The following is a 17,207-nucleotide window of genomic DNA, read 5'->3' as shown; positions in this document are numbered from 1 at the left end:
AAACCTTGCAGCTATTGAAGAAGATCCTGAAAGAGTGAAGCAGGTAATAAAAAAAATTAACTTAAAACACAATTCTGACCAAACAATTAAAGAACTTTTAAAGAGTTTGGGTTCTGCTTGTAACACTCTGGGATATGTTTCTGCATAACCAAAAGACATACATGTATTGTGTATAGATATATACAGCCCTGTATATAAAGGAAACAGGACATCGTGTCTTTCAATTCAGTCTGTAATCATATGCATACTCGTCATTAACAAATCAGACTCCTGCTTCACGGTTGTCCGATTTTTGTAACTACTCGTATGATTACAGACCGAATTGGACTCCACTCAGTCCTATTACCATTATTAACTGTGTCAATAGCAAAATGCTTGAATCTGATTGGTTCTTAAAAGCCCTTATGTATGGCTTAATTTGGCTGTTGCAATGTCAAAACTGTCCGATTTGACCAAGCCTGTGTCGCAGGCGTATAAAGGGGATGGGGTGGAGGAGGAGGAAGAGATTTCGAGGAGATTTCGGGATAGGGAACGCCTGCTACAAAAGCCCATTCTTTTGCATCTCCGCGTACTGTGATCGGATTGATAGAGCTGTCAGTTCAAGGACCAATCAGAAAAAGGCACGCCCTTTTCTGCATGACTAACTTTACACGGGAAGGCGCGAAAAAATATTGATAGCAGCGAGCGTTGTGAGAAAATCTTCAAGCCGTGTAATTTCCGCAACTCCCACAAAGGTTTGTAAAACAGGAAGAAAACCAAAGATAGACATTATAAAAAACAGCAGCTGCAGATTTTGTGGAGTAAACTTTACTTCTGGAGGAGGAAGAGTGTCATTTGAAAATCTATTTTCGCCGTCGGGCAGAGAAGAAAGTGCCGGACTGATTTTAGCTGAGTGTTGTGGCTTGATTGGGTTTCCACTAACGAGGGACGAAAACTTCTCAGAGCGGGTCTGTCGATCTTGTGGTTGCAAAATAAGAAATGCAGCTGAACTGTACAGTTTTATTCAGCAAGCAGTATGCAGCACAAGAGACGATGAAGATTTAAACTGCAAGAATTTGGACGATCGATGCAAAAGACAACTTTCCACCACTATCACGCCTAAAGGAAGCAACACCAAAAAACAGCTTTTCGGAACACACGGTAAACGCAACCAAAAAAGTACCGGAAAGGTTAATTCCAAAAAAGCCTTGTTTTCGGAAAGCTTGACAACGAGTAATTCTTCGGAACTTGAAGAATTGATCAGTGAAATCGAAACCTTCAAATGGATTAAACTTCTGGTGGTTGAATCGCAGAAGGATGGTCTACAGATTCCTGTAAAAATTTCTCTGGGCAAATGATTGTGAGCGACGCGAGAGCTTTTCAAAGTACGTTAAAAATGCAGATATTTGACCATCCGTCGTCAAATTTCAATTTACGGGTTAGACATATTTTAGCACGCGCCACATGTCTTGAGCTATATTAAGTTGAAATAGACACAGAGCTGATAATTTCGAAATGTTCTAACCTTATTTGCTGTAAAAGGCAGGTCCAAAAGCCGATTTGACGTGTTTCTGTCACCATTCGTCGCACGTAAAGCAGAAGTTTGCTTTTGTTTACACAACGTCCAATGTACATCGCCAACTGTCAACTTATTTAATGGTCGAATACCATGAATCTATGACCCTGTTTCGACACATATGATCACCACTGCAACTAAGTCAAAAACGGCTAAGTGATTTGTACATAGTTGCTTGCTTTGCACTACACCAAAATATTAGGTTTGATCATCGTTTGATCTATTGCTGCTTGAATCCTTGCTTGTAGCGGTTCCTTGTTTGTTCGTCACGCAATGCTGTCATCCCACTTTAGGGGGTAGCGGTAGGACAATTCCTATCCTAATACGTAAGGCTCCGTTCGGCACACAATCTTGTTGAGTAGGAAGAGATTAAATTAAGCAATGAAAAGAATAAATAGTTAACCATTGCCCTTGTTGTCATCTTTTACCAGACCACCGCTACCTACACGCTCTGCGTAAATACTGTAACGCTAAACTCGTACCAAGGTCTTTTCGCGCTGTGCAATTATTTTTGGTTTACGTATAATACAGTGGGCTACCCTCGGGGAAATGAAAGGTGGCCGCTTAATAGAGGTTGGTGTACCTTGAATATTTTTTCACTATCGGGTTATAAATTTCTTTGTAAACATGGAGTCAATTCAAAGCAATTATTATAGACGTCATCCTCGGAGACCCATGGGCAGTTTAGTGGGAGCGGGGAAACGTCTAAACGAGTGAGAAAAAAGTTCGGGCGAAGACCCGTTTAGACTTTTTCCCCGCCCCCACTAACTGCCCATGGGTCTCCGAGAATAACGTCTATCATGATTATCTTGAATTAACATGTTTACTAAGAAATTTAGCTAAATTCATAACCCCATGGTGAAAAATTATTCAAGGTAAATAATAGCATATTCGTTCTACCAAGAGTCCAGGTAAGTTTAATTTATTGACGACTCACCTTCTCTACACAGTGATCTAAGGACTGCCAATTCTCCATACGCCTCTCTTAAAGCAACGCCTTTTGGTCTTCGAATTAGTCTTCCGAAACACAGAAGTAATAGTAGTAGTAACTTTTGTTATCCAAAGGCTCCTTTAAATGCAAATGTGCCTTACTAAAAGTTGAAAACTAAGATAAGTTACGTATTTAGATTGTAATTACATTCAATGATAAAACGAGTTTGCATTCACATGAAAAATAATTATGTTGACATTACATTTCTCACAAACCTTGATCTCGTTGGAATTCCGCAAATAAAAAAATCATATGCATATAAATAAAACCAAAAGCATGCTCACCTTTTACCTGTCCACGTTTCAACTGTGTGAGATTCGTCGATTACAATTGCACAAATGTTTTGATTAAGTGGTGAATTAGGGTCGATCAGCATTTCTCTGAAGGTCTTCTCCTTGACTTTCTCAGCTGCTGCATAGAGAACTTTAAAATTACATTTGCGAATTTCTGAGGCCATCATGTCTCTGCTATCAACTGCAGAATATCCTATTCATTTCATGTCCAGTATCTGATCTTTTATGATGCTAACCAACGGAGAAATCACCAGAATCGTTGCTTTACCATTCATTTCAAAGTCCTTGGTGTGAACAAACATTTGATATATCAGGCTTTTGCCGTATCCTGTGGGCAACACCACTAATACATCTTTTCCATCTAGAAGAGATTTTACTACAACTTCTTGCTCCGGTTTTAACTTAAATTCACTACGAGCAACGACATTCAAATCAGCCAAAGCTCTTGCTAACACATCCACTTTGGCCGACATTTTGGTTGTTTTCGCATTACACAAACCCGTCCTATTGTCCGATTAACCAATCAGAATTTTGCAGCTGCCAGCGACCGCAGAAATGAACCAATAGGGGTCTTTATAGCAGGCGTTCCTTTTCCCCCTACCCCCCCCCCCACTCCTCCGTTTTTTTTCCCTCAAATTCTCTTCCTCCTCTCCCACCCCCTCCCCTTTATACGCCTGCTATGCAGGCTAGAGTTGACCTGTCTGATTATTAGCAGCCTGTAATGGGATAGGTGAAATCACACAGTTCAACAGCCAATAAAAGTTTAGTACCAGATGCAACTAACCAATGAAATTTTACTTCTGAAGTTAGTACAATTTCCGGTTATGGGTCGTTGGGTGGCATTATGGCTAAAAAGTTCTAAGCAATGTTTTTGCTTTATTAGAAAGTCGAATTGTGAGTTGAGTTTCATGCATTTTGTTATTAACACAATTAATTGGTAATAGGACTTCTTGTGGTACAATTCAAGGGTAATCCTACTTGTAATTTCAAAGCGGCCTTGTGCAATTTGAAATTACTCGCCCAATTACTCCCAGAGTTGCACTCCACTCAGTCCTGTTACCATTTCTGCTACCATTACCGCTACCACTACGATGCCTACTACTACTCCCACTACTACTCCCACTCCCACTCCCACTACCACTACCATTACCACTACCACTTCTGCTCCCGCTCCCACTACCACTCTTCCCGTTGGGTTGCTCTGCAGACACTTTTTCTCGGTAACTCCAAAAGGCTGTCATTCAGCAACAATAAACTAAAATTACCCGAAACTTGGCAAAAGCATGGCTAAGACTAAGATCTATGTAACTGTAGTTTATGAGTGTATTCTGCTCAATTGCGTCGACGAAATAGTCTAGTAGAGGGAAAAGTGTGTCCGTTTGGTGCCATTGCTGGCCGTTTGTGCTGATAAATCGCTTTAAAACCCAGAAATAGACCAATGTTGGCTTTAGGTGTCTTAAACAGGCTCATAGAGCTGCGGCAAGTAACTCTAGTAATTTAAAAAAGCAGATATTTTGTCCCAAAAAGTTCACTAAAGGTATAATGTCAAGTGGGTGTTTCAGGTCACGCGAAAATTGGGAAGCGTCATGTTTGCACGTTTTTGACTTTATCCTTCTCCAACTCTATCATTTTATGAGAGTTAGATGTGATTTTCACCCCAAAATTAGATGTGTGTAAGGGCAATGCGTATGTAAAGTTTGAGCTAAATCCTGTTTATATGGTGCTGTCAGCACTTCTTTTAGGGAGGAATGTTTGAGTGCGACAAAATGCCTGCAAAGCGCCATTCTATCAAAGTGTGCAATTTTTGCACTTTTGCAAAAGAAGTTGTCTTAAACCGTGAGAGTTAGCCCATTTTTTGTACACAACATTAAAGAATATGTTTTTGTATGCTTGTGTGCAATGTTTCAATCTATTAGGTCTTAAAGGTAATTTTTTACAGATTTTTAAAAATATTTTCATGTCTGCAAAGCCCCACAAAATTGTGATTTTGGCTAACTCTGGAGAGATTTAGCACCTTTATTTACGAAGGAATTTCCTTGCTTCCCAAGTACGTTTCACAACTGTCTTTGCTCTTTATAACCATGTACTTTTTTAGATCAAAAGAAAGACATCTCGTTAAATTCCACAGTTTACAAAATGCACCAAGGCTGCAATCACAGTAAATTTTGAAAAATTCTCAAAAAAAATAATTTGCATGGTAACTTTACAAAACTTGTCTAAAACAGAAATCTTGTTAATGCCTTCATATTAAAAGTATAAAAAAAATAATGGCTGCAAACGCATTCTGTAGATATTTGTTTATGTCATTGATCAACAATGCAAATGACGTTGAAATGACACAATGTAAATGACTTTCATGTTCAAATGTCTAGAACTTCACCAATATTTTAGCCTTTCCTGACTCAGTTGCTGAAAACTTAACTCTTTGCATGAACTGTAACATTTAAGAGCTTGGCGTGCAACACTGGAACGTCCTTTAGAGGGCAAGTTTTTTTAACGTTTTCTGAAAATACGTTTTTTACATAATTAGTGACCATTCATAACATATTCACAATTCGTAAACTGAGTAATCTCCTAGCTTGATATTAGGGACCTTAAGCATAGACGACGAAGAAGAAGACGACGACGAATAGTACCGCGTGAAGACTGGGACGGAACGGTCCGTTCACGGTGCGAAAACGGCGGGAAATCCGAAACTTAAGCTTCGCTCGACGAGAACGTGAACGTAAACAAAAAATCACAGCACAGTAAATCAATTTTTCGTCGAGATGGTTTCTTTTCACGAGCTTCAAGAACTTTTTCTCTTTAGTCACGCTCAAGGCATTTTAGATGATGAAGAACTGTTGTTGTTGTATGAGGAATACTCGCCAAAAAATCCTGATTTTTGCTATGAGAATTTTGGAAGGTTTTCTCTGGAAGATATGAACGGTGCAGAGTGTTTGGCAGAATTTAGATTCAGGAGGCACGACCTTTCACTTCTTGCCGAAGTCCTTCAAATACCAGACAGCTTTACGTGTTACCAAAGAACCGTATCAAGTGGAATGGAAGCGCTTTGTATTCTTCTGAGAAGATTATCTTACCCCTGCAGATTCAGTGATATCATTCCACGATTTGGTCGACCGGTTCCAGTGTTAAGCATGGTTAGCAACCAGGTGCTTGACTACATATACGATACACACGGTCACAGAATCACTCAGTGGAATCACCAAATTCTCTCTCAGCCCTTGCTGCAACTGTATAGTGACACTATTGCTGCCCAGGGTTCTCCCTTGGACAATTGTTTTGGATTTGTTGACGGGACGGTTCGTCCAATTTGCAGACCTGCAGAGCATCAGAGAGCAGTCTATAACGGCCACAAAAGAGTACATGCTTTGAAGTTTCAGTGTGTTGCCCTTCCCAATGGTCTGATAGGTCATCTATATGGCCCCGTAGGTAAGAAATGGTTCTAATAATTCTTTATTTTGTCATATATTTCTATATCATTCATGAAAACAGTTTTGAATATTTTTCTATTTTTCAGAAGGAAGGAGGCATGATGCAGGCATGCTGGCTGACTCAAGACTCCTTAATGACCTACAAGCTTTTGCAAACTCTCCTTTGGGGAATCCATACTGCATTTATGGTGATCCAGCATACCCTTTAAGGGTACACCTTCAAGCCCCTTTCAGGGATAGAGCCTTGACCCGTCAAATGATGGATTTCAACCAGTCAATGAGCAGTGTCAGAGAATCAGTAGAGTGGCTATTCAATGATGTCACTAACTACTTCAAGTTTTTGGACTTTAAAAAAAACTTAAAAATTGGTCTCAGTAGTGTGGGTAAAATGTATGTGGTCAGTGCCCTACTTAGAAATGCCCTCACATGTCTCTATGCAAATCAGACATCAAGTTTTTTTCAGCTGGAACCTCCTTCCTTAGAAGACTACTTTTCTTAATAACCTTTTTAAATTACTTTTTGTGGTAACTTTGTAACATGGCGCCTGGGCATTATGTATAATATGTAAAATCACAGCAAATGAGAATTCAAAATGTGGTTTAATTTTACCAACATGCTTTTTGTACACTGTTACAGTAATGCCAGATTCACACTATCTGCAAAAAAATGCCAACACAACAGCATGGACATAAGGCAAAAAACCGATCTTCTCTTCAAGTCATTATCTCACTAAGCAAGTGAAGTATGATTTTTGTATTGAAATAAAGAAACAAGTTTCCTGCATCACAAAATCATGTTGAAAAACAGCGGAAAATATTTGTTAACTAAAATTTCAACATAGTTCAACAAAGTTTAAGTAAATTAATGCTCAACATAGTTTAGGTTTCCAAAAGAAGAGGTGCTAAGATTAATACTCCCCTTTTAAAAATGTAACATGTTTTAGAGTAAATTTCCAAAATCTTGAGGAGATTTGTGATAGTCACTTTGTGAATGTAGCTTTTTCCAATAAAGACATTAATGACTGATTCTGTTGTTGTACCATCTTCATCATTTCTAATTACTGCTTGTGCATTTGACTCTGCTGATCCATCAACATCTGCTGTTCATTTTTTTTTAACTCCATTTCATCCTTCCTCAGTTTACTTTCTAACTCAAATTTCTCCTTGAGGTATTCAACAGCATCCGAACTTCTTCTCTTCCCTCTTTTACTGGGTTTTCCTTCCTCTGAATCTGCATTTCTTTTTTGGGTTTTGCCTAGACGTTCTATAGCTTGGCGCCTAACCTCTTCGGCACTTGCCTTCTCAATCTGGTGTTTTTTGGTGAGAGTGCCAGCTTGCTCATTCCTTTCCATGTCAGCTGCCTTTTCTTTGTCAAGAATCTCTTCAAGTGCTGCATCTAGCTGGGTCTCCTCACAGTCTATGCCTGATGCTCTTTCTTCTTCTCTTATTTTCTCCTTGTACTTCGTCTGCAAAAGGGTTAGTCGGTCTCTCACTGATCTCTTAGACACTTTGAATATGGGACTTGCAAGACTGTTAAGATTAAGGGCAATCTGCCTCCATACTTCACCCCTTTCTTTGCTGTTTTTGGGATGCTTGAAAGGCTCCTGGAGAAGAACTTCCCCACAGAGGGTTAAGTCATGGTCTTCTGTCCATTTCATAGAGTTGTTTCTGGAGAAGGAAAATGTGAATGTCTTAAAATTCCTTTTACACTTCTGAGCAGGGATTAAGACTAATCCTGCTTTAATTGCATATCATATGTTAATTGCATACACCATGACAGTTAAATCTAAATTAGTGCTAATCAGGCTTACTCTGCCCTGCAATGCATGCAGTTTAGCTTATATCCGTTGATACAAGCAATCCCCAAATTTAAAATTAGGAACGTTTCAAGTCTGCGATCTACAGGACTGTTATTTCAATCTCTTGGAATTCGAGCCTGCTATAACGACGTGGCTTTTTGCTTCTGGGATTTATCCCTATATATATATATATATATTAGAAACAACTTTATCTGTTTATTACTAGACAAAGCTTATATATTCAGACAGATCGAGCAAAGAATAAAGTTGAACTTGATAACTCAGTCAATATTTATAAAGCTGCAAATGCTCTGCTTTTATTCTCGAGGAACGCTGCAGAAAGGATAGACTGAACCACAAATTTAACCGTCCCGAAGCGACTGTTATTTTTCACAAGGAAATTAAGCTCATCATGAACGATCCAATTTACTAAGACTTTAGATCTTACCCTGACGCGGGAGTTTGACACGCCATGTGCAGTTCCTGCAAAAGAAGTTTACAGAGGCTAATTACTTTAAGTTTGAGCTAAAAAACAAAAGAAACTTTCGCATACTAAATTCAAACCCTTGATTGCTAAGCTTTTGCTCAATTAAACCTCTAAAAGGCTAAGAAATAGACTGACAAATACTTACGTAGAGCAGAGGACGGCAACACAGCTTTTCTCACGTTCTCGACGTTCGGTGGACGACAAATGACGTCAGCGAAGACAAGACATGACATGCGCAGTATCATCTTGTGGTTCAAAGTTACTTCCGGTTCGTACTCGTCCGCCGTTCTCGTCGTCTATGCTTAAGGTCTCTATTATAAAATATTGGTACATGTACGTATTGGCAATAGTTGGGTGGAGTGCAAGCTTAATTTGTTAAGATTTGTGGCATCAGCAACAATTTTTATCTTACCATTCAAAGAGCTTCTTATGTCTGAAGAGCGCCGTTTGTTGAAGTTGCACAAGGTGCTCGCGAATTATTGTTATATGCAATATAATATAATAATATAATATAATGTCATTTTTTAACATCTGAGTTAACGCTTAGGTGGTACTTCCTTACATGTAACTTAAAAAGCCTTAAATCTTCTTTAATTAAAAAATTGGCATAATGTGATTATCACCTGTCCAGAAAGCACAAGTAGAGTAAGAGTTATTTAAGTTGTTCTCAGACTTCTCTCAGTCCTACACTGAAGACTCCATCTTTAATAAGTACACCTTTTAGTTTATGGACATCATTTTTCCCTTTTGAGGTGCTTATAATGTTTGCAACTGCAAGAAAAATCGTAAAGGGAATATCATAAGGGCCAGCGGCATCTATTGGAGTGTTCTACTGTTATTGTCAGCTCATATAAATTCGTAATTTAACTGCCGTAAAAGTTTCTTACTTTGGAATACGGCGCGCGTAACTAAGCATAATTATTGTTAACGCTTAAAATTGGCTTGTTTTGTTCAAATGACTGTAATGATATGATCTACCATCAATATGGAGGTGGGATTTATAGAGAGGGGGAGCTTATTTAAAAAAGAACAAACCAAAAAGAAAAAAATCAGAGGGCGTACGCGCTATAATCTAATGAGCTTGCGAGGGGGTCAGAGGGGGGCTAAAGGGGAGTTAATAGCTTTCCAGTACATGTATCACATTCATAAAACGCATTGATAGTACAGCCCTTGGAATCAGTTACAAACATTAAAAACATATCTCTTTTTGCAAATACTTTTAACGTAGAAAATTTATTTTCAAAACTAACGGTTAAAGTGTCGCCATAAAATTACCCATTTGGTCATTGCAGCCGTACACGCAGAAATGGACTGGGTTTTAGTAAACCTCGATTCTCCGGCATTGGGGGGAAGAAAAAATACTGACGTGTTAATTTGATGGAAAGATCGACTGCAGTCTTTTGATAAATGCAAGAGAACATAACAGGTAGCCCTACTACTACAAAAGATGAGAAAATGTGTGCTGATGATGCTGATGATAAGAAGGGTTTCGAATTGGCTGGAGACGGTGCGAATCGTAAAGCTGGCAGTGCGAATTGTGAAGATGATGGCACGAATTGCAAACACAGTAAATTTCAGCGAGTTAAATTAACCCCCATTGTGGGGTTAATTTAACTCTTCAAGCTGGAGTTAATTTTTTGGGAGTTATTTTAACCCCAAAAAGGAGTTAATAATACTCGCCGTGGAGTTAACTTGACTCCTCTTGTAGGAGTTGATTTTTAGGCCTTAACTTAACTCCTTAAACAGAGTTAAATTTTACTCCATGTAGGAGTTGAATTCCAGCCATCAGGAGGCCGGAGTTATTTTAACTCGCCAAGTAGAGTTAGTATAACTCAGTTTCGGAGTTCCTTGGAAGGAGTTACATTTACTCTGTGAGAAGAGTTAGTTTCACTCTATCTGAATGAGTTAGTTTCACTCTACCAGAGAGTGAATTTTATTCACTTTCAGTTGGAAGCCACTTTGGAGGAGTTACTTCAACTCTTATAGAAGAGTTAAAATAACTTACTTTGGGGAAGAGAGTTATTTTTTTCCTTACTGCATGGGAGGTATTTATTTATATTAATTAATCTATGTGATTAATGCATCAAAGCCACTGGATTCGTAGAGTGATCATGTCATCACTACAATGTGGTTTTTGGTCACTCATTTGTTCGACGATCTCCTTGCACTCTGACAGTAATTATGAGTTACTTAAACTATATCAAGAAGTAAATGTTACCATGTTCACTCTAGATTCCTACTGCACAATATAGAAATCACGAGCTCATAATCTAACTGCAATATAGAAAATAATGGAGAACCCATCACAATGCCAGATTTTCAATATTTGAACACTAATGGAAATGCTGCAATCTGATTGGCCGAGTGCTTCGATTCTTCAACTACCACATCATAAAAATCTTGAGCACATAATCTATGGTTAATTTTATCTAGCTCATTATTCAAGCTTATGACAAAATATTTCTAGACTATGGTGGAGAGAAAAGTATTATACATTATAAAGTGATAAAATAGACAGTATATTGTTTATCAACCAATCAATCTTTATTTATACTGTCAAGGGTAAAGCATGTAATAGTTATACAATTAATAAACTTGTGGCCCTCTAAAATACACAATAATTAAAAATCAATAACTAACCTATGTGAAATTATTTTAAACCAGTCAAAAATGCATGCGAGATCAGCTAAATTCATGTTACATTATGATATTGAAAATTAAAACTGTACAAGTTAAAAACTGGAAAAATGGTGAATTTCTTTAAACTGTACTAGACACATACAAATCAGTCAAGCCCTTTTTATAACCTTGGGCACATTATTTGTGGGCATAAAGATAAATTATTTGCTTGTAATTAGAGCTCTTTGTCAATCTCAGTGACATCACATACTTAATCCATGAAAGGGGTACATACAGTAATTGAACAGCAGCTGTAATATTTTCCCCCTTAAAGACCAAAAGCAAGATTAGAAAAAAAAGAAAACAACACTGTATTGATCGCTTTTGTGCACCAAATGAAATGTTTATGTTGCTCATACGAATTAAATCTTTCGTTAATTGATGGTTCCAATGTCAAATCTTTGCACAATATATTTATTTCTTGTTACAACACCATACGGTTTGACTTGATTTAGAGGCAAGAAAGAGGCCAGGTCTGTGTGGTGAACTATCAGTTTCCTTCTAGGGTGTATGGTTTGCACCTCAAAACTTTGATAATGGCTGTCAAACTGAGTGGTTGTCAGTTTTGAGACAACAAAGCAAATATCACTGAAGTTTCCATCTACAATGCAAATTTTCAGTACTTGTCCAAAAACTGGATTGTCGTACTGATCTGTGTCAATTTGCAAAGTGCAGCCAGTTTTGTATTTAGTTCCAAGAATAGAAACCCATTTCAACCTGTAAAAACAAAACAGAAAAAGAAACAAGTCAATAGATATGACTGTCACAGTATGCCTAACGTGACAGGCCGTATTTGGGCAAGTACACTCTTTGCATTTTTGTAATATAATGATACTATTACACCATAATAACTCATGTTGTAACGGTATCTTGAAAGGTAACCTATTAGTGTTGCACACGGTCTTGGTATTGAAGCAATAGGAAAACTAACCAATAGTCATTAACATCTATAACTAGATTTATTACAGTCATAACTTACTCAGTTATTGGTGTCTCATTAGTAACTTCTGGATTATCCCCAGAAAGGACATTGCAGTAGTCCACATCTCCTGCATAGCAGCAGTGACCTGAAATTTAAATGTTAAATTATCATGGAAAAATGATTTGCATATGCAGCTAAATTAGTCCATGTACAATTAACAATGCTTCTGATTCAACATATTCATCTTTAACATTTAAGCCATCTTGTTTATCTATTTACAAGTTATAAAGACTACTAATATTACCTGGTCCTGTTTCAATCCCTTTCTTGATAAAAGATGACAGATTGCCCTCTGAAGTTTGAAGACGGTAACATACACCCTCTTGGTGACGCTTTGCAAGAGAATAGGGCAAGTTTGTGAAATTTCCCAAGTGTGCTGCAAGCCGCTTGAATTCATGATGCTTAGCCTCGAAGCGCATGCACCAGCTTCGTATGAGAGGTCCAATGCTAAATCAAAAGTTGTACATCATCATCAATGTTCGCTATGTAATGACACAACTGACCTGAGGTATCGAACCCACACTTGGTGAAAGCTAAGTGATATGTAATCATGTTGAAATAAAGGTTGTATTTAAAAACTGGAAGTACCTTAAAGCAATGTCAGCCCATCTGGAGCGATGGACAATAAGTTGACTACATCAAGCTGTAAGAGGTGTGTCACCCGCCAGTTGTGATAGCTAATACATTAAGCTGCATGATTATTTCTTTTGTTACATCAGACTGTATGAGGCGTGCCACCCGCCAGTTCTGATAGTTAATACATTAAGCTGCATAATCATTTCTTTTGTGTTACATCAGACTGTATGAGGTGTGCCACCTGCCAGTTCTGATACTTATTACATTAAGCTGCATGATTATTTCTTTTGTGTTACATCAAACTGTATGAGGTGTGCCACCCGCTAGTTCTGATAGTTATTACATTAAGCTGCATATTTATTTCTTTTGTGTTAATACATCAGACTGTATGAGGCGTGCCACCCGCCAGTTCTGATAGTTATTACATTAAGCTGCATAATCATTTCTTTTGTGTTACACCAGACTGTATGAGGCGTGCCACCCGCCAGTTCTGATAGTTATTACATTAAGCTGCATAATCATTTTTTTTGTGTTACATCAGACTGTATGAGGCGTGCCACCCGCCAGTTCTGATAGTTATTACATTAAGCTGCATAATCATTTCTTTTGTGTTACATCAGACTGTATGAGGCATGCCACCCGCCAGTTCTGATAGTCAAAATGTTAAGCTGCGTGATTATTTCTTTTGTGTTACATCAAACTGTATGAGGCGCGTGTCATACCCAGTTCTGATAGTCAATAAATTAAGCTGCCTGATAATTTAAATTTTCCAATTTTAACGACTTTCATACAAATAACCAAGGACTTGTTATCTTAAAGTTTCACTTTGGCTTGTTAAAGATCCAGCAAAGGTGAAGTTTACTTTGGAAAGCTTCAATAACAAACTTGAGGGCCAAAAATGGCAATAATTCATTAACAAGTTATCCTTCTAAACACTGATTTATTTAGTACCTCAATATTGTTCGTGGCATATGTATCATGTAATGCATCTTGGGTGTTATGGAACAGTCTGGATATAATTCTTTAAACTTCTCATGGTGATTTTGAATCAAAACTTGTAAATAAGCCACTTGATTAGCACTCACTGTTGGTGCAAAAATTATGCGCATTATCTCAAGCAAATCACAGAAAAGACCCCAGTGTTCATCTTCATCAGGAATAAGACCACCAATCAGAAGAGGCAGATTTCTGGCCAGGCACCAAATTTGGTTTGCTTTTAATAAAGAGAAAAAATAGGTAGGTGAATAAATAAATAAAGTAACTGAATGAACAAGCTTTTACCAGACAGCTACCATAATTAAAGGAAAACACCAACAAAAGTAATAAGATCATGCAAACATCATTTCAATTATTAACTGTCAGTTACAAACCTAAAGTATACGACTATAAATTTGTATTTATACTAATCATATTACCATGCTGTTTGATAGTGTGGTCATCTGACAGAAGGCGACTTCGCTGGATTGGTGCTGGCTTGTTTGAATCATTTTGATAGCCATAATCAAAAGAAGAGATGCGTTCATTGAGTTCATCAATTGTAATAAATTGCTTTTCAAATATCAATACTTTCAACGTTTCTTTGACACTGTAATGCAGAACACCTTCCAAGATATCATGCATTGCATCTGGAGGCAGCCCGCCAACCACATGATAATACCTTGATTTGTTCAGAACAGAATCAGAGTTGATACCATACGTCTTACTGTAATGTGGGTTGTTGACAAGTCGAATGCACTGTCTGTTATGGCTATCACGGGTTCTCAAAACAAAATCTCTTTCATGAAACTAAAAAAAAGAGAGAGAAAATGTTATTACACATCATAGATGCTGCCAATGGTTTGAACTTTCTGAAAAAGAAATTTTTATGTCACTTGTAACACTAAAATTGGTAGCATTTTGTCATCCTGAGTAGAATTCATCTGCAGTCTGAGTTACATGACTGCTCATGCATGTCATTTACTTCTGCTGATTTGAGGAGCAACCACATTTACAACTGAATGGTCAGTTCCACTTTTAACTTCGAAATTACAACCAAAACTAAGGTGGGTTAGTGCTTAAAGGGTATTACCCATACTTACATGAGTCTTAATCTGATTTTTGTCGCCCATGCACTCCCTACAAGGTCTATGCGCCTGCGATCCTTCCTTGAATCCTCCAATGAACTGGGAGCCAAGATTATCCCCGCAAAAAAAAGCAACTGATCCCCGAAGTGATCGAGGTTCCCCATTTATCAGAAACTGGTGACCTGCATCCTAAAATTATGAACAATTGTACAAATGTGCTTAAGGTTGGATCTACATAATCAATATGGATATAATAGTAAAAAGTATTATTAATGGGAAAGGTTGCAAAAAACTCAGAGTGGAATCAATGATCATCATGATACTGAAGTTTCTTATATTGAATCAAATCAACAGTGATCATTTTTGTTTATGCTGCAAAATGTTGCTCACTTGTTTTGATGATACCCATGGGATATAAAATAGTGATTTCAAGATCTAGTCTCTACAAAACACTCACTTGTTCTAGTTGAGCCAAATCTTGCATAAAAGCATTCAGTAGAGGTTCCACTCCATATTTTTTTAGGTGTTTGGTTGTAACTAGGCCAAGTAACTGAATGGCATTCTTGTGTGATCTATTTTCTGGTCGTATGTTTCCAAGAGTGTAATAAAAGCCTTCTAAATAATGATATTAAGGAATACAATAATAATTACTTTGAGTGTTAACTTTCAAGTACAAGAATTGTTTTCTATTCAACAAACGAGTATTTTGATTGCATGAGGTAAGAAATGTTAGAATTGGAGAGCTCTAAAATTATACAATGTTCACTGTTGCTGTCAGTGAGTAAGCCATTGAGGCAAACAAATGTGGCAGTCATTCTAAATAAAGATGACTACCAAGATGACTACCAAGCTCTCTCCCTCACTTTCCACTTTAGTCCTCCCTCATTTCTTCTATTCCTCACCCTCCTTTTTTTGCTCATTACCAACCACTGAGAGCCTGGAACAGGCTACGTTTAGGTAAACTATATACAATCTTGAGACTATTCTCTGTTAATGAGACAGCATGGGTTCAGTGACCAATGGCTATTATATAAACATACCAATCTTGTGCTTATTGGCCCTTGATCCAAGAGGATTGCATACTTCAAATTCATCAAAATATAGAATCAATTGCAAGGCTTTGGGATCCCGTGAGAAAAGTGGATGTTGTCTGAAAATGTCTCCATCACAGTAGTCACTAAGAAGACCATCATTTCTTATGTGTGGATTGTCAATCTAAAAAAAAAAACAAATGTGGAGTTCCAGAATTCGCCAAGGAAGGCTATCGGAAATTCTAAGGGGGAAGCGGTTTTAAAAGAATTTTTTTTAAGGAAAGTATGACGCTAAACTGGAATTTCCTGAGGGGTTTGGGGGTTCAAGCTAAAAAACCTTCTGTTGGGGGGTTATGGATATTTTCTGAAACAACACAATACACTACACTTATCAAACACATGTGGAATAACACAAATGTTGAATCAAAATACAAAATGTAGCACTGTGTAAGGTAGCATGTTTTATCAAGTTCAAAACAATTTAAGCACAAACCTCTTCTAAAATAGAGTCATCATTCAACAGCTGCTCCAGACTTTCGAGTAATGGAATGTAGTATGCATCATCTGTTTTTCTAATGTCCTTTAACTTGTTCCCTCTACGCACCTTCTTATGGTACTGTCCCATGACAATCTTTCTTGGCTCCTGTGTAAGTTTCCAATCAGAATGATGTCCAATAAAGGCATTTTCAGACAACAATTTCTCTTTATGATATCATCCTGATTATAGCACATTAAGTAATTTATACTAAGTGTCCTTGAAATGAACATGGTTGATTTGAAGTCTTCATAACTTCAAAATTAAAACTGGTCAAAAATAAAGTAAATACAGATGTTATCTATTTGAACAAGAAGCTAAATGTGAAGGAAAAAGCACTCGTTATTTGTTGACAAGATCATGCAAGCGCATGGAACCTACTCCAGCTGTCTTTAAAACATTTATCTACCCAGACTTCTTTAGCACTGCAGTGTCCTTAAGGAAGTTCCCTTTGTGCACCTGTGTTCATTGACCATTTACAAACAATTATTAGATTAGGTTTTTGTGATATCCGAGAATAATGAAGGTCAAGGTCAAGGCTACCAGCCGAAGCCAAAGGCCGAGGCTGATAACCCTTACCGAGACCTTGATTATTCTGGATATCACAAAAACTGAATCTAATAATTGTTTTATTACACATTGAACGAAACTAAAAAAACTCATGTTTGTGCTCCCATACTGACAGCAAGCAAAACAAAGCGAGCAAACTTGACATGATTACCTTTAGAAATCATGGACCATGGTCATGCACAACATGGTTACCTGTGACCTTCACATGATTAC

At 37.6% G+C, this 17,207-nt stretch overlaps 3 protein-coding genes across 3 annotated transcripts; 1 reads left to right on the top strand and 2 right to left on the bottom strand.

Annotated features, from left to right (window-relative positions):
- The first annotated feature begins 5,298 nt into the window (after positions 1 to 5,298).
- Positions 5,299 to 7,204, top strand: LOC145483054 (uncharacterized). Its single transcript, XM_081461674.1, has 2 exons — positions 5,299 to 6,271; positions 6,360 to 7,204. Exons 1-2 carry the CDS (start codon positions 5,608 to 5,610, stop codon positions 6,770 to 6,772), a joined length of 1,077 nt encoding a protein of 358 aa, XP_081317800.1. The 5' UTR covers positions 5,299 to 5,607; the 3' UTR covers positions 6,773 to 7,204.
- A 97-nt stretch (positions 7,205 to 7,301) lies between these two features.
- LOC145483053 (uncharacterized) lies at positions 7,302 to 10,232 on the bottom strand. The gene has a single exon (XM_081461673.1). The coding sequence runs from the start codon at positions 7,928 to 7,930 to the stop codon at positions 7,331 to 7,333; it is 600 nt and encodes a 199-aa protein (XP_081317799.1). The 5' UTR covers positions 7,931 to 10,232; the 3' UTR covers positions 7,302 to 7,330.
- An 804-nt stretch (positions 10,233 to 11,036) lies between these two features.
- Positions 11,037 to 16,923, bottom strand: LOC145481401 (uncharacterized). The gene is made up of 9 exons (XM_081459881.1): positions 16,383 to 16,923; positions 15,899 to 16,073; positions 15,316 to 15,473; positions 14,874 to 15,047; positions 14,211 to 14,580; positions 13,747 to 14,008; positions 12,464 to 12,666; positions 12,217 to 12,304; positions 11,037 to 11,954 (listed from the first exon to the last, which is right to left on the bottom strand). The coding sequence occupies exons 1-9, from the start codon at positions 16,512 to 16,514 to the stop codon at positions 11,612 to 11,614; spliced, it is 1,905 nt and encodes a 634-aa protein (XP_081316007.1). The 5' UTR covers positions 16,515 to 16,923; the 3' UTR covers positions 11,037 to 11,611.
- Positions 16,924 to 17,207: the final 284 nt, after the last annotated feature.

This window comes from Orbicella franksi, chromosome 3 (genome assembly GCF_964199315.1).
Source record: "Orbicella franksi chromosome 3, jaOrbFran1.1, whole genome shotgun sequence".
Taxonomy (NCBI): Eukaryota; Metazoa; Cnidaria; class Anthozoa; order Scleractinia; family Merulinidae; genus Orbicella; species Orbicella franksi.
The sequence above is the reverse complement of the archived record's forward strand: the minus strand, read 5'-3'. Positions and strand labels throughout refer to the sequence as shown.